The 25175-nt window shown below is 40.9% G+C and overlaps 1 protein-coding gene across 6 annotated transcripts in view; it reads left to right on the top strand.

Annotated features, from left to right (window-relative positions):
* LOC103180464 (methyl-CpG-binding domain protein 5) overlaps window positions 1-25175 on the top strand; it is a 103976-nt gene that overhangs the window by 22060 nt on the left and 56741 nt on the right. For all 6 annotated transcript variants that reach the window (XM_007896350.2, XM_007896348.2, XM_042336050.1 and 3 more), the window contains exon 2: window positions 20246-20964. In XM_007896350.2, coding sequence (XP_007894541.2) covers window positions 20855-20964 — 110 coding nt within the window. In that variant the 5' untranslated portion in view covers window positions 20246-20854. The remainder of the gene's footprint in view (window positions 1-20245; window positions 20965-25175) is intronic.

The raw sequence follows: 25175 nt of genomic DNA, 5'->3' as shown, positions 1-25175 counted from the left end.
GCCTTCCCGGCCCTCCCTCCACACTGCAGGTCATTCAGAACTCTGCAGCTCGTGTACTGTCCCGCACGAGGCTTCGGGACCACATCACTCCCACCCTCGCCCTCGCTCGCCTCCACTGGCTCCCCATCCCCCAGAGGATTGATTTCAAGATCCTCATCCTCACCTACAAGGCCATTCACGGCCTCGCTCCCTCCTACCTCTCCGACCTACTATCCCCCTACCTACCTGCCCGTACCCTCCGTTCCTCCAGCTCCGGTCTGCTCCACATCCCCCGCCCCAACCGCCCTACCATCGGTGGTCGGGCCTTCAGCCTCTCAGCCCCGAGGCTCTGGAACTCTATCCCCCAGTGCCTTCGCCGCCTCCTCCCTTTCCTACTTCAAGGCCGGTCTCAAGACCTTTCTCTTTGACCTTCAGCCTTCAGCTCCCCTCTCGACTCTCTTCCCCCTTCTCGCTCCCTCCCTTCCCTCACCTCACCCTGACCATTTCCCCCCTCCTCGCTCCCTCCCTTCCCTCCCCTCACCCTGACCATTTCCCCCCTCCTCACTCCCTCCCTTCCCTCCCCTCACCCTGACCATTTCCCCCCCTGCTCGGGTCATGACCCAACTGTGCAGCGCCTTGGGACGTCCTCCTGACGTGAAAGGCGCTTTATAAATGGAATCTTGTTGTTGTTGTTGTTGTTGGTAAGCTCAACTGCTTGCAGGTGAGCCTTCAAGAGGATGACTTGCTCTACAGTTTCTTACTTGCTAAAATCTGTTGAACTACATTAATAAAAATGACATACACCCTTTCGGTTGATATACAGAGATTTGGATGTTAAAAACTATTGCAATCAAATTTGGCATGCACTTTGCGTAAAAATTTCGTCAGAGCTGTCCTTTATCTGTTCTGGCTATTGAACGCTTAGTTTTGGCATATCTGGTGAGCTGATCGGGATGTCTGAGGATAAAATGTCTTTACATACAAATAAATACCTTTCATTAATGTTTGGTGTTGTTTGCATTGAATGATAATAAGTTTTGCATTTGATGACGGGCCTTATCACATTGTTGATCGAGGAATCTGAAAACACTTCATGGGATTTATTGTGAAGTATAGTGCCTGTATTTGTAGGCAAACATGGCAGCCACTTTGCTCACAGCAAAGTCCCACAAACAGCCATGAAATTAATGACCGAATTGAGCTAATGTAATCTAAGTGATTACAATGTGAATTACCTAATATGAAGCTGATATAAAAAGATACTAAAATCAAGTTCGAGGTCATAAGATTACGTCTTCTCCTTCCAGGCACCATGACTTGACTTGTTCTCCTTCCAGCATTTCCTGATTGGTAACCAAGATGTGGGTCATCATCCTATACTGAGATGTTTGTTGCTGATGAATACATGTAGTCCCATTGTATTCTTCCGTTAACGTTCCTCTATGGTACAATTATGGATTCAACCCCTAAAGATAGAAAGCCGACAATTTTCTCCAGGCTTGATATTAACTATAGCAGGTAAAAAGAGTGAGGTGAGGCTCTGTTCTATGAATCGCTTCAGGACAAAAAAATCACCTCGAACGATTCGCTTCTATTTTTGTTGCTTCAGGTGCAAATTTTATCGGAGCCTTTTATCGTGCTGCGGTTGCAAATCTCTCAGTGGCACTGGAATCGTGACTCTCGTTCCATCAGGAGAAAGGTTCAATCAGCGTCTGGTACACTCAACTGCTTGCGGATGAGCCTTCAAAAGGGCGACTTGCTCTACAGTTTCTTACTTGCTAGAATCTATTGCAGTACGTTAATACAAATGACACACAGCCTTTCGGTTGATATACAGAGATTTGGATGTTAACCACTATCGCAATCAAATTTGGCATGCACTTTGCATAAAATAAATCTGTCACAGTATCCTCAAATTTGTGGTATGTCTCCGGGATGAATTTCCTTCCTCACATCTTCTTCATGCGCACTTCTTAAACTTTAAATGTAATTTACTTTAACTCGTACAATAACTCATTGCTTGAATTTTACTAAATAGCATGTTCAGTATTTCTTTACGTTGAAACTTGGACATGTTTCTGGCAAAGCTTGGATACAGGCTACCATCAATTCTGAATCAAACAAGCAGACTTGACATTACTGCAGCTTATATTCAAATCATGACCTTGTATTTGAAAGCCCTTGGTGTAAACAGCACTGAATGCTTGTTGCTATGTAGTCTTCTTTTAGCTAAGCTGGCAGAATGGTATTTCTGGCTTAGGTCAATCCATGATAACTAGAGTGAAACTATTCCAACTGGTTTCATCAAATTATCCACTCGTTTACCTTTCCTTCCCTGAAAAAATATTGTTTATTATAATAATTCTTGTATTTCATATAGCACCTTACCCCGTCAAAATTTCAAAGTGCTTCACAGAGTTTCTGTAAGGTATACTGACCGTGTATTTGTAGACGAACATGACAGCCAATTTGTTCACAGCAATGTCCTAAAAACAGCCATGATTGCTGGCGAGGACACAGGGAGAGAAACTCGCTTCTCTTTCCAAAACTGCTATTTTTGACGTCCACTAGAAGAAGCCGGCAGGACAACAACAACAAATTGCATTTATATAGTGCCCTTCATGCAACTTCTCTGGTGTGATGGGGGCACGAAGGATCACAGTTTCATGTCTCATCTGAAGGGCATTATTTGGCAACATAACAGAAAATTAACTGATTATGAGGGTAGGTGAACAACAACTTGTATTTATATAGCGCGGTTCATGTTGGGTAGCATCTCGGAGCACTTACCTACTCCCAAGACTTTCAATCCATCTTCGAATAGTTTCAAGTAGACTATTGACGACTAGCCAGGGATGACTGGTGCTGCAATGTGACTGAGATTGAGCTTCATGCATATCCCTTTAACCAGTGTATTGCAATGCATTTTTTCCAAAGTTTACAAAGCAGTGGTTTGTAAACCTTCAAAACGGGATTACCACACATTTTAACATTCTGTGGGATTAAAGGTCTCCTCCCCTTTTTTAAAATTAAATTATCCTGTTGTGCATAAGGTTTACCTCACCATAAAAAATCATTTAAACCAATTCTGGGGCTTTGTTGTAGTTATCTTTTCAAAAAAAATCGCTTTATTAATTTAAACTGCTAGGAAACAAAATTCATATCTGATTTGGGATTACATGAATCATAATTGCATTCATGGGTCTATAGAAAAGGTGAAATTCTATTGTCAGATTGAGAATTGAGAGTGAGTTTGGAACATGTGGTGATGACTAATTTGTCTTTGTACTTTCCCAATTCTGCTGAGCTCCTGATCTCAGCTGTGTTAGTATTGAGAAGCCTGACAGCCTCACATGGAAGGGAAATGGAAAACATAAGGGAGTTTTATTCCTAAACCACTCATGTGTACCTGCTGGAATGACTGATGCAGAGTAAGAGAAGGTACATCCAGAAAATAGGTATATGCTGTTTGCTGTACATGGGTTTGTTCGGACACTGCTGTGAGCAATTGGCTGCTGCGTTCATACTAGAGTGCTTCCTAGTATGTTTGTTTTCAACATTTGTTTTAAAAGGTTTGTTTTCAACAAATACACAGCGCACAAAAAATTAAGAACATATGAGAGATTCATGGTGAATTTCTTCTTTGTGGATTTCTTTATTTGACTAGATGCCAAACACTGACTGAGGTATCAATGGTGATGAATGTTGAATGCAATACAGATATTTTCCATCTGTTACTCACTGTTGTGCATCGTACAGCAAACCACTGTTGCAACCCGTATTTCTATGCTTTTATAGAAGAGGGGACAGCTGTCCTCAAAATATTTTATATTATTTGAAGTATTATAAATGCTCTTTGCTTTGTATAATTAGATCGTAAGCTGAACGTTTAAATGAGTGGGGCTTTCTTTAAAAAATCAGTGAAGCTCTTATTTTATTATTGTTTAATTGAACTTCTCTGATAATAACCTATAATAATAATTCTTGCATTTGATAGAGTGCCTTATCTCGTTGTTGAGACATATCAAAGAGCTTCACAGAATATATTGTAAAGTGGTTTGACTGGGTGATCTGCAAGTAAAATGCAGAGGCCAATTGCACACAGCAGTGTCCCACAAATTGTCAGGGATTGAGTACCAACGTTTAAAATGATTATTACTAATATCAGTGTTAGTATAGTAAATGCAGGGATGAAATTATACTTTGTAATGGTATAGTTCCTATGCAAATACAGTTATAATAAAAATAGTTTTGACCATGAGTTTATAGTAATAGTTATGATGTACCAGTTCTCAGGTAAAATGAATAAATCAAAAGGTTCAAGGAATTGCCTGATAATTCAGATGGATTTTCTAGAACTGTCCATTCCTTGCTGAGTCTACTGTGTATGCAATTAAGCTAATTACTGAAATGAAACGCTTTAGGTTTCAAGCCTCTGAATAAGATATTAGTCAGGAGTGAAGGTGAACATAAATAAAATTACACCCATGAAATTTCCCCCAAAATTCCTTGAATGAAAATTATTTACAGTCACAAACTCCCACAAGAGGCACTCAGAGGAGTACTGTATACGTCGCCACTGCTTTTAACTCTTGTCTATAATTTTATATCTTTGAATTGGCCTTCAATTACTGTGGTGGTGTGTACGCTATGACTTCAACCTTGTACTGGTGTGCCATTTTATTAAAGTGAGTTTGATTGTCTATTCATTGTAACCCATGTGGGTCTTGTTTTTAAAAAAAAATGCTTTTGGGAGCCAGTCAAAGAAATTCATCTATCAAAAAGTGGGGAGCAATCATCGTTAATGAAATCTTGACTTACACTTGAGTCTTGCGTAAATATGTGGCTTATGTTCCTGATGATAGTTTTTATATCTCAGCTTTCATCACTCTCATGCGAATACCTGTCTGAATGTTTATTTTTTGACAGTTGCCCTTTTTGATTCTGAAAAAAAAACAAATGTACAAGTGGATACTGCCTATCTATCCTGCTCAGATGATTGCCTATCCTTTTTATTTTGTGCTGTTTCTCTCTCCATCAATCCAGTCCCTGAATAAAAGGCCTTATACCAGCGACATTGGATCCTACTCTTGAGAATCAAATTGACACTAATATGGTCGTAAGGGTCATAAATTTTGTAATATTAATTGATGTAAGACATTGTCTTTATAATCGTTGTAATTTACACACCCCGTCTGCAAATCGAAGCCCAGTCTGTTATGTTAATACTGCAATGCTATAGAAATACTAGGTTTAATTTTCTAATTTCTCACAGAAATCATCAAGATTTGCTCGGCACAAAGTCTCTTCTGTAATGGAAAGTTTTTTTTGAGATTTGAGCTACCAGAGGGTTGAAGTGGATTGTTTGTAAAATGATCAGTGGTGTACTGTATGTCATTTTATGTTTGGAATAATTTAATTTAGGGCCACAGAATAGTCTGGCGATCCAGCTTCTCAATTACATGGCATCCATTTTGGCCTTTTGCCTGAGGCACAGAAGTTGAAATTTGATAAAATGAGCCTGTTCCCTACTCCAGATGTAAGCATACCTGATTCAATAATTCTCAGCTAAGCATCAAATTTTTATGTACCCATCGAGTCCCATTTGCTTCCATTCCATAGCATTTTTCATTCAAGCATTAAAAACCTAGCCAGTTGTCCTGTTTTATTTTAAACCATTAAACCAGTCAGTTTAATGTGGAAGCTTATTATATTACAGCAACCACTTTTACCAGAAATCTTCTCACTTAAAAGAAAAAGTGTTGCCGAATATTTTTGAAGTTGTTTACTGGTGGTAAACTTGACTTTTTTTTTAAAAAAAAAACAACGAATTCAACTGGGTTTCGAGGTATAGCTTTGTCAGTTTTGTTTAGTATAGAAAAAAAAACATTAAGCTCGGTAAATTCTTGACTGATATTTGAAAACAGAGTTCACTTTATCTAATGTGTTAGATAAAGGAGTTAAGGAGTTAGTTTCATGGCGGAGGAATGAGAACTAATTTCTTTCTCCACTCTGTTCTCATGGCTACCAGAATTACAATATATGCAGTGGCCCTGGCCTGACGATAACAGTGTACAGTTTGAGCATGACTTGTGGGATTCCGCATTCAATTGGACTCCTGTAGCTTACTCGTTAGAGCGCTCGCCTCTCGAGCGACAGGACCTGGGTTCGATTCCCGGGCAGGCTGAAAATTCAGGCAAGTTTCCCTGCTCCACACGCCTCCATTTACCTAGCAGTGAGTAGGAACCCGGTTGTTAGTTGATTGGCGGATCGCTTCGCTGGGGGTAATAATTCCTTCAAAAAGAAAATAATAAATTGGTCACCTCAATCCACCACTGTGCGCAATTTTGACTGCTGCATTTCGCCCACAAAATATACAGTCGACTCACTTCACAGTAAATCCTGTGAAGCGCTTTGAAATGTCTTGAAGACGTGATAGTCCAGCATATTGTTTGCTTTGTTTGAAATTGTGAGCGACCAGTCAACTGACTGGTTTAGGTCTTATTCAACGTCCCTCTATTGACCTATTGTTATCTCATCCACGGAGTGAGTGCACATACGTTCTATTTTTACTTTTGCATTTATCTGTAGTGAACGTCACTTGCCACCGCTTGCTTGCTTACTTTGTTTCTCTGTCAAGCTCTTTTTGTAAGATCTTGGCTCCCTTTTCCGACTCCCACCATCTTTTCCCTCCCCACCTCCATACTTTTTATTAATAGTTTTGGGCCAACCCATAACCCATTCTTATTTTTACAACCCTTAATGGAATTTTGAGATAAGAGACCAAAGCTTCTCGGAGCTAGGTGACAGCAGGTTCACGTGTGGGAGTTATGAGAAAGGACTCCATATTTTATAATAGATGTTGGGTTTTCTTATCATGTTCTCCATTGTGGAGTCCTGCAGCTCAGTGGTTAGAGCCCTCGCCTCACAAGCGAGAGACTCGGGTTTGATTCCTGGCCAGGGCGAAACTTTAGGCAAATTTCCTCCCTCCGCACGCCTCTGTTTACCTAGCGGTAAGTAGAAACCTGGTTGTTGGTCGATTGGCGGATCGCTTTTCTTGGGAAATAATAATAAAATAATAATAACTTGGTCACTCAATCCACGACTGTTTGTGGGACACTGCTGTGGCAGTTCATCCACAAAATATACAGTGAATTCACTTTACAGTATATTCTGTGCAGTGCTTTGAAATGTCTTAAAGGCGTGATAAAGCGCTATAACAAATGCAAGGATTATTATTATATTGTTATATACTTAACTAAATGGAAGTCTCCATAATAAGCCAGTGAACACAACATTTTTTTACATTTTAAATGCAATTTACACGCCTTCCTCCAACCTGTAAAAATCATGACAGACTTGAGGGCTCATCCCTGTATTCAACAACTTACCATCAATTATTTTTTAATCGATGAACCTCATAAAGCTTTCATTTTTCCCAGATTTATTTGTTTTTTTTAATCCAGGTAGAGTGTTGTTACACATTCTTATGAGGAGAGGTTGAGTACGGTAAGGTTGCATGTAAGGATACGGACAAATTTAATATTTCGAGATAAACTCTATCCTGCCTGGTCAGTGCATCACGTTCCTTGCGCTGTAGTACTTAATGTACTTGGATATGGATGCCTGAATATTTAAACCTTGGTGAAATCAAACTGGTAGATTTACTGAGGTTGGTAGCTTCAAATTGCAGGTACATTGTTGTCATTAAGCAAATACTGGGGTTAATGTTTTTGCAAGTCATCATCGAGAATGTATTTTTAAAAGAAATAAGGCTTTGTGCGTGCGTGTGCCTATGTGTCTGATTTGTTTTTTCAGTTTGATTTCACCATGTTTTTAATATTCAGGCATCCATTTTTTTTAAAAAAAACTTGAGCACTGTTCACCTTTTGTGGAGGGAATCTGCTTTAGATGAGATTGTAAGAGAGAATAGTTAATAGTTCACCATTGACTAATGGCTTAAGCATGTAGCGTTCTTATGCTCTTGTTAAGTAACTACACCAGTGCTGTGTCTTCCTTCCTGATAATTCTGTATTGCCTCACCTCCAACCTGTAAAACTCGTGTTGTATTTGAAGGATCTGTATCCCCTTGCCTTCCACCCCTCTTAATCCCAAACCCCAGCTCGGGTGCAAACCCTTGACTGTCCAGCACCTTGGGGACATCCTCCCAGTGTGAAAGGTACTATATAAATGCAATTTGTTGTTGAAGAATTTTTTTTAAAAAAAGCACAATACTTCAGCATGTTGATCCATTTTTATAGTGCAGTGTTACGATTTCACTCCCCCTCCCTTTCTGATGACAGAGACTGATGCTGCCGTTCCAGCACCTGCAATATCTTTTCCCCAGTGGCCATTATTTAGTTTGATAATAAGTGCTACAGTAGAACTCACTTAAGTCTGATTTGTATAAATCGTATAGTCGTACATTTGCCCAAGTGCCATTGCATTTCATATTATTTCTAAGTTATAATAATAATAATCCTTGCATTTGATATAGCGCTTTTCACGTCGGGAGGACGTCCCAAAGCGCTTCACAGAACACCCTGTAAAGTGAATTGACTGTATATTTGTGGGCGAACGCAGCAGCCAATTGCGCACAGCAATGTCCCACGAACAGTCTTAGATTGAAAATGACCAATTTATTATTGTTTGGAGTTTTTAGAGGGATTATTATTAGGCTCTGTGTGGAGTAAGGAAACTTGCCCAAGGTTTCACCCTCTGCCTGGAATTGAACTCAGGTCTCTCGCTTGCAAAGCGAGTGCTCTAACCACTGAGCTACAGGACTCCATGAGTTTCACATAACTCGTACTTTGCGTGAATCAGATTAATTGTATTGTCTCAACTGATACGACTTATATTAATACAACAACAAACTTACATTTGTATAGCGCCTTTCACGTCGGGAGGATGTCCCAAGGCGCTGGACAGTCAGAGAAAAATAATAATAATAATCCTTATGTGAGGTTTACTATATGTTGGCTGCTATCTTACCGTGGGGTGGGAAAATCACAACCACTTTAGTTTCTGTCCTCATGCAACGTGCCCTTAAATTGATAGTTTAATTCTTTCCTTCATTCATCCTGACAAACAGGAAGGAATTGCTGGTATCTCACAAGGAAGAAAAAAATCATATCTGGGGAGAGAACTTTTTTTTCGTAAACTGAGGATGTTTAGTTTTATACCTATGCACTCTAGCCTGCAAAGTCAAAGAGCATGTTTACATCTAGATCATCCCAGCCTCATCAATTTAGAGACTTGCGTGAACGAGAACTTTTTTAAAAGAAAAATTCTACTTCTTCTGATTGTACTGTGCAGTCTGTTTAAGCTGCGTTTGGAAGGTACTGTTCCAGGAAGGTCTTCAGTCGTGATCTAAAAGAGGGGAAGTAGGGGGCAAGGCGAAGAGATTGGGGGAGAGAGCTCCAAAACTTTGGGGGCGTAGTGGCTGAAAGCACAATAGTATTTGTTGGCTTGGAGCTTCAATCATACATCTGATTTCTGATGTTTCATGAGGCCATTGCAATTTAACCTCCAAGGTCTCCCAAGCACACACACGTCCCAGAGCTTAGCGAACAACTGAGTCACAGTTACCCTACCACTTGATCCCAAGAGAGATGTATACTAAGTGGTTCAGTTCACAGATTTTTGCTGTCTGTCTGTCTATCTGTCACGGTGATGACAATTACTTCCCTCGCTGCACCCTCTCCAGAGATTTTGGACTCAGGTGTCGGAATGAAAAAGCGCTGAGTGAAAACAAAATTTTAAATGTATCCCGCTCTCCAAGTAGGCAACACCGTATTTATACTGTGGAGTGTAAAAGGACTGCCTGTCGTCTTAATGTCTTTTCCTCAAGTAATATTGCACCATTCTCCTAATTTAGATAAACCGACAGGAAAGACATTTAATGCACAAAATAAAAACTGAGCACTAGAAATCCCAAACCACAAAATTCTATAGGAACCGACAGCAGGTAAATTGACATCTGATTGGAAAAAGCCAGGTGGATGTTTTTGGGTACCATTCTTCATTTATTCTGGTTGTCCTCCTTTGCATTTTGACCACAGTCCCTTCATCTCACCCCCTCCCTTGCCTCCTTCAAGGCCCATCTCAAGACTTTCCTCTTCGATCGCGCCTTGGGTCATCTTCCTATCCCCACCCTCCCTGCCGTACACCCCTCCACGCGAAAGGTGCTATACAAATGTAATTTGTTGTTGTTCTTTCCAACATTTTCTGTTTTTATTTGGGATGAAATTGCATTCTGTTTCCTGCAGAATCATCTTACTCTTACATTGAGGTTTATGTTTCACAAAATCTCTTTCTGTTTCATATGTAGAATGCTTGGAGCTTCACGTCCAAAAAGCATGCAGCGATTTTTTTTTTAACAAAAAAAACTGCTGCTTTGCCAAATTAATGGTCGTAACCAGAAGTTGTGCTAAAACTGAATACTGCTCTTGTTAGATTGCTTCTGGAGTACTGTGTACTGATGCAGATATTGGAATATAGTAATCCCTTCAACAAAAGAAAAAATAATGTTGATTTGATCACTCAATCCACAACTGTTTATGAGACATTGCTGTGCGCAATTGGCTGCTGCATTTTGCCCACAAAATATAGTCAAGGGCTTTGCGATGTCTCAATGATGTAATACGGTGCTATATAAATGCAAGAATTATTATTTTCAAAATAATAATCAGCTGGAACAGGTAACCAGGAAGCTTGTCTGAGACAAAGACGAGGACTAGAAAGCTATAAGACTGTTATTATTATTATGGAAGGATGTGATCACATGAGTCGAAGGCAAATTTTCAGATGGAATCATAGATATTACAGCATAAGAGGAATTCAGTGCATTGAGTCCAGGCCTCAACCCACTGGAGTTAACTTTTCAAATCTTATTTTCCTGCAAAATTTTATATTATCCCTATTATATATTTTTACGGCCGTAGCCTTCACTGCATTTGTGGCAAAGAATTCCAAGTTCCAATAACCCTCTGAATGAAATGGTTTATTTGAATTGCCCCTTAACTCTTCTAGTCACAATCCTGAATGTATGACCTATTATTTTCCAATTTACCAAACAACATGCATTATCTTTCACAGTCTATTCCCTCAAACCATTTACCATTTTGGAAAAGCTTTATTAGATATCCACCCTAACATTCTTTCTGCCAATGGAAAAAAATCTAATTATTTTAGCCCAGTTTCATAACTCTAAACTCTTATATCTGGTATTAGTTGTGTAAAAAAGCACAGTCTCATTTGCATAGCTCCAATGCTTTTTTTAGGAGACATTTACAGCACAGAAGGGAGCCATTCAGCACATTGTGCAATGCTGATTCTCTGAAAGATTTCTGTAATGGGGCACTTAGAACTGAACACAACATATCATGGGAGTCTTGTAGCTCAGTGGTTAGAGCACTCCCCTCACGAGCGAGAGACCTGGGTTCAATTCCTGGCAGGACGAAACGTTGGGCAAGTTTCGTCACTCCACACGCCTCTGTTTATCTAATAGTAAATAGGAACCTGGTTATTAGTTGATTGGTATCGCTTTTCCGGAGGTAATAATTCTTTCAAAGATAAATAATAATAAAATGGTCATTCAATCAAAGACTGTTTGTGGGTCATTGCTGTGTGCAATTGGCTGCTGTGTTTCACCCCCACAAAATATACAGTCAAAATTTACAACATATTCTGTGAAGCACTTTGAGACACCTCAAAGACGAGGTGTTATATCAAATGCAAGGAATATTATTATTTAGACTATAATTAAGAGCTATATTATTTAGGATATACTTTTTCCTCCCAAGGTGTAGTATTTCATATTTCTCAAGAAAATCATCTTCCCATTCTAAATGCTCCATGATGCATGTGATTTCCATTCATATCAGTATGGAATTTGTGTGACTATAATAAATCCTTTTAATAATATAAATCCAATATAGTGAACTTATTGCATCGAGAAAATGTCCCAAAGGGTTTCAATGTCCCATACACAGACGTGAAGTGAATAACCAATTGTATTTGGGGGATTGTTGACCAGAATATCAGTTTACTGTCTCCTCTGAAGGATGACACCTCTGTCAATGCAGTGCTCCCCCAGAACTGTACTGGAATGTCAACCTAGACTATGAGCTCAAACTCCCAACGTGGGATTTGAACTCACAACCTTCTGACTTGGCAAGAGTGCAACCAACTGAGCTGGGCTAATACCAATAGTTGGAAAAGATTAATTGTATAAGCTCTTTGACTTCAGTGTTCAATGAACACATCACAGCTCTACTTTATCTTATCCAATCTCTTCTCCCCCACCCCCAACAGTTCAGCAAATCTGGAGCATCTAGAAATTGTTTAGTTGGTATGTATGTAATTTTTAGAACCAATGGGATCCTTTGAGTTAAAAAAATGTCAACTGTAACTGATAATAAAAGACCTGGCATAGGAAGAATCCATTCCTCATGGATGAGAACTATTGTCTCTCATGTCTATCAGAAAGGATGGTGATCATTCAAGCGGAATGCTCTATGATTTTGCGGTAGTGTCCAGGACACAGGCATAGCACTGTATACCTTGAGCTGAGCAATTTATTCATTTTTGTGGTTCCTTACACAAAATGATTCATTCAGCCCTAACCGTTGAATCTCCTTGCACACTGGTGCTTTGTTTATTCTCCACTGTCCTGAAAAGTCATCCCGGATCAAATGTGTGTTGCCCTAGGTTGAGGTGGTCAGAGTGCCAACACTGACTGGATAGAAACTGCAGCTCCTGCCACTGACCCGAGTATCTGATGCTTCCCTCACAGGATAGATTGCCACCTAAATAGGCCTTGAGGCTAGAGTATCAGGTTTCCCTTTTCTCCTCTCTCCTCCCCTTCCATTTATTCCCTTACATAGCATTTGGCATATCAACACTTATGTTTGAGCAATTATTTGGACCTGAGCTATTTTAAAATCCGAATACATAGCAATGCTATGATAGTCTGGACTGGCAACAGCACTATTGTCCTCTTCATCAAACGAGTGGCATTTCTTTGTCAGTCCTTCGTCTTCATAGCATGCCAATCTGGCAAGCATGCAAAGTAAATGATATAGATCTGTCAGCCTAAAACCTTACGGGAACAGAATGAAGCAGTGGATCTCTCAGCAGAAGCAGCATCTAACAACAATATTTCACGTCTGGAGGACATCCCAAGGCGCTGAACAGTCAAGGGTTTACACCCAAGTTGGGGGTTGGATTCAGGAGGGGCTGGGGCCTAGGAAGGTGTCAGTGGAAAGATGACCCAAGGAAGAAGGTCTTCAGATGGACTTTGAAGGAGGCGAGGGTAGGGGTGAGTCGAAGGGATGGAGTTCAAAAGAGTGAGGGCAGAAAAGCTGAAGGCCTGACTACCAGTGGTGGGGCAGACAAGCTGGAGAACATGAAGCAAGCAATGCCTGTTGATTGGAGAGAGCTGGTAGGTTGGTAGGGTTTTGGAAGGTCACAGAGGAGAGGACACAAGCTGCAGAGGTCTGGATAGTCTGCAGCTTGTGGAGGGGAGAATTGGGAAGCCCAGCGAGCAGAGAGTTGGCATAGTCAAACCTGGACATGATAAAACATGGAGGAGGGTCTCAGCAGCCCGGGGAGAGGTAGTGGTAGACAAACAGACCCTCTGCTTAGAGGCCATTAATTTAATTTTCAAGAAATGCATCTATCAGAAGATTGATGTCTTGTTTCACCGTTGACTGGTCCCTGTCCCCTTGGTTGGAGAGGCTTCTCTAACCCCTTTTTTCATTATCCTCACAGCACAGGTCATTTGAACAGAAGAAAGAATGGGCATTCCTGTAACCTCCATATTGGTCAAGGGGAACCTGTTTTTCAAGCCTTCTGCCCCTTGGTATTAGCTGGGCTATCAGATGGATGGATTTTATATTGTACTTTCCATAAAATATTAGCACTATCCATAGACCAGGTAGTTTTACTTGCTTAACATTCTATCTGTGCCCATATGAATATATACTTTTTGTAGCAGGGTGGGTTGTAACTGGAAATCTACCACACAATCACTCAATTCCCCTGTATCTCATGCACTGTGCAAAGACACCAGTAGATTACAGTTCATGCATAGAAAACTATTGAACCAATGAAATCTATTTGCTCAGTCAGGCAAGTAAGAACTGAAAGTTAATTACCTGAAAACAAATTTAATACCCCAGATAAAACAAAATTGTTACTGGGCACTTTTGCCATTGCAAGTGTAATGTCGAGAAGCATTGAGCATCTAAAGGTGACTTTGGAAATTGTGGAGGAGGGCATGACAGTTCAGTCTCTGTATAATAATAATAATAATAATCGTTGCATTTGATATAGTGCCTTATCATGTCTTCAAAACGTCTTAAAGCGCTTCAGAATATACTGTAAGGTTAATTGACTCTATTTTGTGGGTAAAACACGACAGCCAATTGCGCACAGGAGTGTCCCACAAGCAGTCGTTGATTGAAGTGACCAATTATGATCATTTTTTTTCAAATATTTTCAAGCTATTTTGGAAGAAATTCCGTAAAACTTCATAATGTATCAGGGAAAAGAATACAGATTTCGGTTCTTGGGGAACCGAATCCTTAAGTTACTTGATACCTGTTTGGTGAGACGGAGATAAGAGGGTAAGCAATATTTAAAAATGTTAAATCCCCACCCTATCCCTGCAATCTCCTGTCCCCGCCGTTCCGGAACATCGCCAGACTACGGCATTACCTCACCCCTCACGCTGCTGAAACCCTGGTCCACGCCTTTGTCACCTCAAGGCTGGACTATGGGAACTCTCTCCTCGTTGGCCTTCCCGCCACCTCCCTCCACACTGCAGGTCATTCAGAACTCTGCAGCTCGTGTACTGTCCCGCACCAGACACCGCGACCACATCACTCCCACCCTCGCTCCCCTCCACTGGCTCCCCATCCCCCAGAGGATTGATTTCAAGATCCTCATCCTCACCTACAAGGCCATTCACGGCCTCGCTCCCTCCTACCTCTCCAACCTACTATCCCCCTACCTACCTGCCCGTACCCTCCGTTCCTCCAGCTCCGGTCTGCTCCACGTCCCCCGCCCCAACTGCCCTACCATCGGTGGCCGGGCCTTCAGCCTCTCGGCCCCGAGGCTCTGGAACTCCATCCCCCAGTGCCTTCGCCGCTTCCTCCCTTTCCTCCTTCAAGGCCGGTCTCAAGACCTTTCTCTTTGACCGAGCCTTCAGCTCCCCTCTCGACTCTCTACCCCCTCCTCGCTCCCTCCCTTCCCTCCCCTCACCCTGACCATTTCCCCCCTCCTCGCTCCCTCCCTCCCCTCACCCTGACCATTTCCCCCCTCCTTGCTCCCTCCCTTCCCTCCCCTCACCCTGACCATTTCCCCCCTCCTCGCTCCCTCCCTCCCCTCACCCTGACCATTTCCCCCCCTGCTCGGGTCATGACCCAACTGTGCAGCGTCTTGGGACGTCCTCCTGACGTGAAAGGCGCTTTATAAATGGAATCTTGTTGTTGTTGTTGTTCCGTTTGCCTGGGAAACACCGCATTGCTTCATATACCCCCACCCGATTGCCTCATCCTCGCCTTTGCCCCAGTCCCTCTGACTTGCTCCCTCTCTCCCTCCCTGTTTTCAAGACACATCAAGATCTAACTCTTTGACCACACTTTTGGTCATCTTTTCCCCTCCCCATCCCACCTCCCTCACCTTCCATCCCCAACTCAGGTGCCCAGCTGGCAGTGTAGCACTTTGAAGTAAAGAGGGTGCCGTGTAAATGTTATTTTTGTGGAAGGGAAACACAGAATATTGCTTTTGCGGTCTGCGGGTGTTTCAAAAATAGGGTATCGATTCCTGAGCAGCCAAAAGGTTGGACCCCCCCCTTGGTTTAAGGGGTTTCTCTCTCCTTGCCCCCCATATAATCCTTGCTTTGATATATGACATAAACGCGCTTCAACCACTATAATTTATGCACCTGAAAGTGTAATAGTTTTATTACTACGCAGTGATAGTTTGAAAGATTAGATCAGTAGAATGTCTGGTGAGCTGATATGTTGGAGATTCAGGACGGTCAAAATGTTCTTAAAGTCTTTTAAATTTAGGTTTCCATGATATGCCCAATGCCCACAGTCCATTCCAAAAGGGAACAAATCCAACTTGGACTGTGACCAGAAGCTCTTCACAATCGCTCTGCGTGGCGGAGTTGACTGACTGTCCTAAAACAGAGCTTACAAAAACACTACTTCGCATTAATTAAACTTTCCTTCTACAGCAAGCAGTGAAAGGTTTATCACAGTTCATCCAGTAGCTGGTATGCTAGTGAATTCAATTTTAAGATTGCGTATAAATTGGTTAATGTCTGTGACTGGCCGCTTCATGTGGGATGTGCATTGAAAATGAAGAACTACTGTACTTTGTTCTTGAGCAATATTCAGGGGAGGTAAGTAAGTGGGGTCTACTTGGAGCTGAGCTGGCTCCAAGATGATATGCTTGGCGACTGAATATCCAAATTGTGTCAGTACTCTCTCCAGGGCACTGATGATGCAGACCAGCCCACCTGGTTCAATTCAGGATTTGAAGGGGAAAAACAGAATTTAAATAAATAAATGATTTGGTCACTCAATCCATTGACTGTTTGTGGGACTTAGTGTGGGAGACTGCTGTGTGCAATTGGCTGCCACGTTTCGCCCACAAAACAACACCCTTCAATTCATTTAACAGTATATTTTGTGAAACGCTTTGAGACATCGCAATGATGGAATGTGGTGCTATATCAAATGCAAGGATTATTATTGTATTGTAAATATGTAGTGCTGTGTCTGAAGGAGCCTTGAGCTCCTGGTACTGGGAAAGTGGCCCATTTACATTATGGGACAGAATCCAAAGCACCAGCAACAACCTGGAAACAATTGTACATGCATTGATGTTTCCAAACTGTACTTCTGGCAACAAGAAATGTCCTTGCAAGTCAACAATACNAAAAAAACATTACTACCTTGTAGGGATGGGATATAATAATAATCAATAATAATAATCCTTGCATTTGACACAGTACCGTATCACATCCTTGAGACATCTCAAAGTGCTTCACAGAATATGCTTTAAAGTGCATTGACAATTTTGTGGGTAAAAAAACAGCGCCCATTTTGCACACAGCAGTGTCCCACAAACAGTCGTGGATTGAGTGACCAAATTATTATTATTTTGTTTTGAAGGGATTATTACCCCCGGAAAGAGATCCGCAAAGCGACTAATACCTGGGTTCAAACTTACTGCTAGGCAAACCGAGACGTGGAGTAAGAAAACTTGCCCTGCCATGGAAATCGAACCTGTGTCCTCTCTTGCACAGCGAGTGCTCTAGCCAGTACGCTATAGGACTACACAGGGATGCCACAGATGATTTGGCAGCCAATGCATCCATCCACAGATACATTTTTTTTAATCTTGCTCTTTGGGTACTGTTGCTTCAAGAGCTTGGATATGGAGGAAATGACCCCAGCCATGGCAGTACAACACTTCCACCAAAGCTCTGTTGTCCTGAGGGCATCAGACAGAATGACATAGTGAGTGAGAGATGAGTAAACTAACACCTACATTTCTTTCAGCTTCCCCCTTGAAGCCTTTGTGAATGCTTGTCGTATAAAGAACTAGTAGTTTTGTCTTCACCCTGTTCACTCCCATCAGCTCCTAACCTTAACAGTGAGAATGGTAACCCAAGCGAGAGAACCTGGGTTTGATTCCCAGACATGGCGAAACGTTGGGGAAGTTTCCTTACTCCACATGCCTTTTGTTTACCTAGCAGGAAGTAGTCGATCGGCGGATCACTTTTCCGGGGGTAATAATCCCTTATATATATTAAAAAAAAATTGGTCAATCACTCCATGACTGTTTGTTGGATGTTGCTGTGCGCAATGGGCCGCCGCATTTCACCCGCAAAATACACAGTCAAACCACTTTACCATATATTCTGTGAAGCTCTTTGAGATGTCTCAACGACAAGGTAAGGCGTTAGATCAAATGCAACAATTATTATTATTGACAAATTCTGTGCTATCCACGAAGTGCGAGTGTTTCCTATTCTTCCTTCCTGAGGTGCCTAGCATTATCTGTATTGAACTCAATTTGCCAGTTGTCAGCTTATGTACAAAACCGATCAACCTCTTTATAAGATCTCTGCTGCCTTCTCTTGATTGCACAGTCCCTTTCTCTCCTCTCCTCCCTCCCACCCCCCACCCCAAACCTGGTTTCATCTACAAATTTAAGGACATTACTGCGTCTGTAAATCCAAGGCATAAATACATACAAGGAACAGGACAAGACCTACCCTTTCTGAACTCAAATTGGCGGTCATTTATTAGATTCTTATTACACAAGTCATTTTCTTTCTGATGATTAACTCCCATCATTTTTCCAATTATTGAGATCAGGCTACAAAGTTACCAGCTACGGTGCTTTCACCGTTCTTGACTATGGGAACAACATTTGAATAAAACAGTTTTATTTTCAGCATTTTAAATTTAGGGGTTCTTTTACCGAAATAATAAGAAAAACAATAATCCTTTATTTGAGAAAGCGCCTTATATTGAGACGTCCCAAAACGCTTCACCGAAGATCTTGTGAAGTGGCTGTGTACTTTGTGGTGAAGTACAGTCAATCTACCTACCTAACCTACATCAATGTGATCAGTTTTACCACAGATTTCATTATTCATTTTCTAAACTGCCAATGAACCACAGTTTGGGACCATCCAGTGCATCAACCACTGCATTTTGTTTCATAAGAAATTACGGCCTGCCAGAGAGGAATCATGCTGTTTTGTTTTCAATGTTGTGTTTGGAGGCTTTTGGGGATGGTTTCATTACGAATGCTCTTTTGCAGATTATGGCGATTATAGCAACAGTGGCTCGTTGTATTGGGTAATTGTAAATTGCAATAAATAGAAGCAAAACTTATGAATTATGACCTTTTTCATCTTTGTCTTAATTTTTTTTTCAAATCTGAAGCTTTATCTTTCAATTTATTTGCAAGCAAGGAATAGCTTCAGTAATATTAGAATGCGTTTGTGATTTCTATATAGTCTTACTCTGTGCTTTTCATTTGTGCTTTGGGGTCAAATGAAAATGTTGTGCAATTTCACAAGCACAGTTATTTTAGATTGAGTGAATTTTTATGACCTCGCAGCATAAACCTCATGGCTCTGTGTCTTGTATTTGTATAACGGAGGTTTATTGCCCCTCCCCCAAGACGTTGTGAAATTTGCATTTATAGTACAGTTAGATAAAGTTCACTTGAAAGATTAATGTCTCTTTGCATCAGTACAATGAACTGAGAACTTAGCATATTAACATTATTAAATTCCAAACAAAGCTTTTAGTGAAGTGATGCAGAAACGCTGAAGAAAATAATACAATGTTTGGTCTCACAGTGTCTGGGATGGTAACTTCTGATGCCATTGTGGATAAACGTAATGGAGCTTACTTAGTCAAGAGTATTAAGATGTCCAAGTCGAGTATAATTACTGATTCAAGTTATTTATTTTGCCTTTTCAGCAGCTTCAAAACCAAAACATGAAATATATAACCCGGTTCCTTTTTTTCTTTTATTTATGACCATTTTTTTTTTAAAAAGTGCCTTTTAATTGAGATTTAATTCTTGTGCAGCTAGTTAGAGTTTGCTTTTTAGGCAGAAGTTTAAAGGTCTCAATTCTCTAAAATTCATACACTCTTGTCTGCTTCAGAACGTTGAAGTTCAGTTTTTTTAAAAACTCATATGAAAGTAAATATAAATCCTTATGGCAATATAATATTTTTCAGTATTAAACCAGACAAAAGTAATAATAATAATCCTTGCGTTTGATATAGCGTCTTATCATGTTGTTGAAACTTCTCAAAATGCTTTTCAGAATATACTATAAAGTGAATTGCTGGAATATTTTGTGGGCAAAATGTTATCTCACTGTGTGATTTCCTGATGTTGCTATAATTCCTTGGGATTGAATGCAGAAGAATTTGTAACAAAAAACTCTTTTACATTCAATCTCAAGGAATTGTAGCAACAAAAATTCCCCTTCCCTCTTTGCTTCCTCCCTGGGAAATGTATTGTAGTTATTATGAGAGGTGGACTTAAACAGAAAGCCCATTATAGTGGACGCAATATTTCATTTAAAACCCACTTCCTTTACAACCGATTTGTAGCACCGTTTTTTTTTTTTGCTCATTTTTGACTGAGCTAATGGTAAGTTTTGTACCTGTAAAATGTAAATAACCTAAACTGTCTTGTCTACTTGCAGGGTTTTGTACAAAGGCTGAATGATTCCAAACTATGGCAGTGAAATTGTGAGGTTGCTGTGTTAAACGGCTGGCTTGGGCTTGGGCTTGGCTGGGAAAAGTAAGTTTGAAGGTGAAGGATGCAGCCTATAAGGGATTCAATTCCAGGAAGCTTAAGCTGTGACTCACATCCACGGCAATGAAACCTGGCCCTGTGAAGGCAAGACGAGGCTGAACGAATCTAGGAAGCTAAACAGAGCTACTGCATGTCAAAACGTACATCATCCTTTTCTTGAAGCTGAGAACTGAATACAAGCTATTATGAATCATGTGCTCTCCGAATAGGAGGCAGCTGGTCCTCTTCATGTCGCGCTAAGGTACATCCCCAAACGCTGAATCATCCCACAGCACTTCACGAATGTGGATTATTATGAGGCAGTGACTTTGTATAAAATGGTGGCTCTTAAAGAAATGGTTCCTCACTGAGCTGGAACATCCCCCTCAAGAACTGTGTACAGTGGAGGATCACTGTACCATATGGTCGCGTTTCAGAGGCCATGATGACATGAAGTCACAAGGCATCGTCTGACTTCTGATATCTCTGAGGTGTCGCAAGCAGAAACGGGGAAAAAATGAATGGAGGAAAGGAGTGTGAAGGTGACAGAGATGGCGGGGGATCGGCAATCCAAGTCCCTATTGGATGGCAGCGACAAGTGGATCACAATGGAGTGCTCTACATTAGGTATGTATTGTATTCCATAACAATATAATAACAATAATCCTTGCATTTGATATAGCGCCTTATCTCGTCTTCGAGACGTCTCAAAAGAGTTTCACAGAATATACTGTAAAGTGAATTGGCTGTATATTTTGTGAGCAAAACAGCAGTCAATTACACACAGCAGTGCCCCACAAACATTTGTGGATTGAAATGACCAATTTATTATTCTCTTTTTTTTTATTACTGCCGGAAAAGCGATCCGCCAGTCGACTTAACAACTGGGTTCCTACTTATACTAGGTAAACAGAGGCGTGTGGAGTAAGGAAACTTGCCCAACATTACGCTCTGCCGGGAATCAAACCCAGGTCTCTCGCTTGCAAGGCGAGTGCTATAACCACTGAGCTACAGGACTGCACATAACTGTGTAAATATGCTCAACTTGGGAACACTCTTAAGATTAATGAGACTAATTGGCTGCAGCACAGCACAATCCTACATCATGATCACTTGTCCATTATTGCAATATTCCCATGTAACCATTCTTTATTTTTATGTGAGGTTAAATGAATTGCCATTGAGAGCTATGTTTTTTCTCCCATACTTCACACTTCCACTTGTGACATTGTTATATGAATATCATTTATTCTGCGCAGTCTGATACAATTCGCGCATTTGTTCTATGTTAATTGAACTGACTTCTTTGACCTGCACTTGATTTTGTTTAAGATTTTTTTTTTTAAGATTTTTTTTTAAACACTGCCTCGATGTTCAAAAGTTAAACGCGGAATGGAACGCGTTAGATAGCTACACAGAGTATCAAAAGTTCCAGATTCACCCCCTGGTCTCTGGCTCAATTAGCTTTGCCTCAATTTCTCAACAGGCTTGTGTGCTGATGGTCACGAAATGCAGATTGGATTACACCCCCAGATTACATAGCTCTTGCAGAAAAACTGATCTAACTTGAAGTTCTTTGCTTCCCCTTACCAGTATTCTGCAAGAGCTATGTGAAGCCCGTTTTTTATAAACCTGTCACCCAGTCTGTATAAGCTCCCAAAGTCACTGTGCAGAAAAAATCACTATTCTTAACAACAACAGCAACAACAACTTGGATTTATATAGCGCCCTCCACGCCGGACGGCGTCTCAGAGCGCTTCACAGTGACGGATCCCGGGGCCGAGCCGGGGGGAGGGGGAGGAAGGTGACCAAAGGCGCGGTCAAAATAGAAAGGTCTTCAGCAGAGACCTGAAAATAAGAAGCGAGGGAGCGAGGCGGAGGGAGTGAGGAAGGGAATTCCAGAGCCTCGGGGCATAGTGGCTGAAGGCACGGCTGCCGAGGGTGGAGCGGGGGACGCGGGGGACGAGGAGGAGGCCAGACCCGGAGGAACGAAGGCAACGGGGACTGTTTTGAGGAGAGAGGAGGTCAGGGGTGCAGAGGAATGGAGGGATTTGAATACGAGGGTGAGGATCTTGAAGTCGATCCTCGCTGGGTGGGACAGGCAGCCAGAGCAGCCTGGCAAGGACTGGGGTGATTCTTACTGAAATCTGCAATTGTTATGCAGTGAAGGTGCTTTTATTTCTGTAAATGGTTCTTTCCCATTAGCTTTAGATACAAATGTCAGTTAAACGGCTGTATGCTTGTTTGAGGGACTGAAGCCGTTACTTTAATAATAATAATAATAATAATAATAATCCTTGCATTTGATATAGCGCTTTTCACGTCGGGAGGACGTCCCAAAGCGCTTCACAGAACACACTGTAAAGTGAATTGACTGTATATTTGTGGGCGAACGCGGCAGCCAATTGCGCACAGCAATGTCCCACAAACAGTCGTAGATTGAAAATGACCAATTTATTATTGTTTTGGGTTTTGAAGGGATTATTATTAGGCTCTGTGTGGAGTAAGGAAACTTGCCCAAGGTTTCGCCCTCTGCCTGGAATTGAACTCAGGTCTCTCACTTGCAAAGCAAGTGCTCTAACCACTGAGCTACAGGACTCCAACTTTGCCGTGATGCTGTTCCAGGTTTGTCTTGGAAGCCCGAGAAGGAACTGATAGGGTTCCCTGTGAAACTGAATGCTTCTGATTGGAATTGTCCTTGGGAAATATTTACCCTTTCTCTGCCTGTAAACAAGTTTTTTGTGGGCTTTTTGTTTGTTTTTTTAAAAAAATTCAGAGTATGAAGTTACTTCTCCTCAGGAAGTTTGAAGTGGCTCAATTTCCTACTAAATACCTGTGATATTGCTGGGAAATCTACATTTCTGCCTGATCTGTCCAAGCGCACTAAACACTGTTGGGTCTTAATGTTATCCTTTCAATCACCGATTTGGAAAATAGCTAAAAAAGTGTTTACTTATTAAAAGTGACCTGTGGCTCCACTCTCTCAAACTGTTTTGTTTCGAACTATTTATGGTTTATGGAACCAGTATCAGTCCTGAGCAATCATATTTGCATGTTATCTAAATTTTATGTAAATATATCTTTTTCTAAATTCTCTAGTAATAAATATCCATATTGGTTATCAAAATGCCAATGTTTTTCTATGATACAGTGTTAACCTTTAGTCTACTGGTAGTTTCCGCAGGTGGTAACAATAATAATAATCATCCCTGTAATTGATATAGGGCCTTAAAACATTGCTGATATGTCTCACAGCACTTCACAGGATATATTGTAAAGTGAATTGACTGTATATTTTGTGGGCAAAAACGCAGCAGCCAATTGCGCACAGTCATGGATTGATTGACCAAAAAACATTTTTAAATTTTTGGCAGTATTACGGGTTCAAGATTACTCTAACTGAGGAAACATTTCACGTGAAATCATAACATTGCTAATTTTATTAAACATTGACTCTTGTTATGGTAAATAAGATGTTGGATATAATTGGACTTTTGTGTATAATCTTGGTCTCTGTTTACCTAGCAGTAAGTAGGAACCTGGTTGATGGATCGCTCTTCCGAAGGTAAATAATCCCAACAAAAAAAAATTAAATTCACTTTACAGTATATTCTGTGAAGCGTTTTGAGACGTCTTGAAAACATAATAAGGTGCTGTATCAAATGCAAGGATTATTATTATCAGATGCTGTGGCAAAAAAAGCAGTTCAGCCAAATTACACCTTTTATTCATTTTGAAGCACTGTAACAGTATGACCGTTTTACACGCATTGTGTTGATAATAATAATAATCCTTGCATTTGATATAGCGCTTTTCACGTCGGGAGGACGTCCCAAAGCGCTTCACAGAACACACTGTAAAGTGAATTGACTGTATATTTGTGGGCGAACGCAGCAGCCAATTGCGCACAGCAATGTCCCACAAACAGTCGTATATTGAAAATTACCAATTTATTATTGTTTTTGGTTTTGGAGGGATTATTATTATTAGGCTCTGTGTGGAGTAAGGAAACTTGCCCAAAGTTTTGCCCTGCCTGGAATTGAACTCAGGTCTCTCACTTGCAAAGAACTCAGGTCTCTCACCATTGAGCTTTAGGACTCCACAGGTTGACTGTGTCAGGTTGACTGTGATCAACTCCTTTGTTAAATAGCCTGCCAACACAGGGCATCCACATGAAGATTGGGTGAGCTACTAGACGCTGCACAACTGGACCCCAGCATAAAACAAAGCTTAACATCAAGTCAAAGGAAGGAAATTAGAGGAGGGAAATGAACAATTGGGGTAAGGCATCATAGGGTACTGCAAATGCTTGAAGAAAACCTTGTTGAGCTTCGAACTAGATCTTTATGGGTCTTTAAGAAAGCAGGACAAAATGGTCTGCGATAGAGCTGCAATCCAGCTGTGTCTACATTGAAGGCACAATTAATCCATCCATGTTGCTGTAATCACTGGTGACCACAATAGTTCAAGATGATGACAATAGTACCAAATCGCTAAACGAAGTGTCATAAAGACAAGGAAGAAAAACTGGAGCTAATGTGACCACCAATTGCCTGGTCCTAAATTAGAAGAGCATAAACCCAAAATAGTATGGAGTAAGCAATCATTCTTACAGCTTGCCCTGAGATAAAAAAGGAAATGCGATTAAATATTTGAACAGAAATTATATGGAAGTGCATGGGAGATAAAGACAGTGAATTGATATAAAAAGTCTAACTTCAATAACAGCACTACTATAGACTTGAAGCCTATTGAGTGAAATGCAATGGAATAATATTTTGTGGCAGCAAAGTGCATAACTGTCTCTGTATCTTGCATTCTTTGTGTGCGAAGTTAGG

This window comes from Callorhinchus milii, unplaced genomic scaffold, assembly GCF_018977255.1.
Source record: "Callorhinchus milii isolate IMCB2004 unplaced genomic scaffold, IMCB_Cmil_1.0 Scaffold6, whole genome shotgun sequence".
In the NCBI taxonomy this organism is placed as follows: Eukaryota; Metazoa; Chordata; class Chondrichthyes; order Chimaeriformes; family Callorhinchidae; genus Callorhinchus; species Callorhinchus milii.
This window is presented reverse-complemented; position numbering and strand designations above follow the sequence as displayed.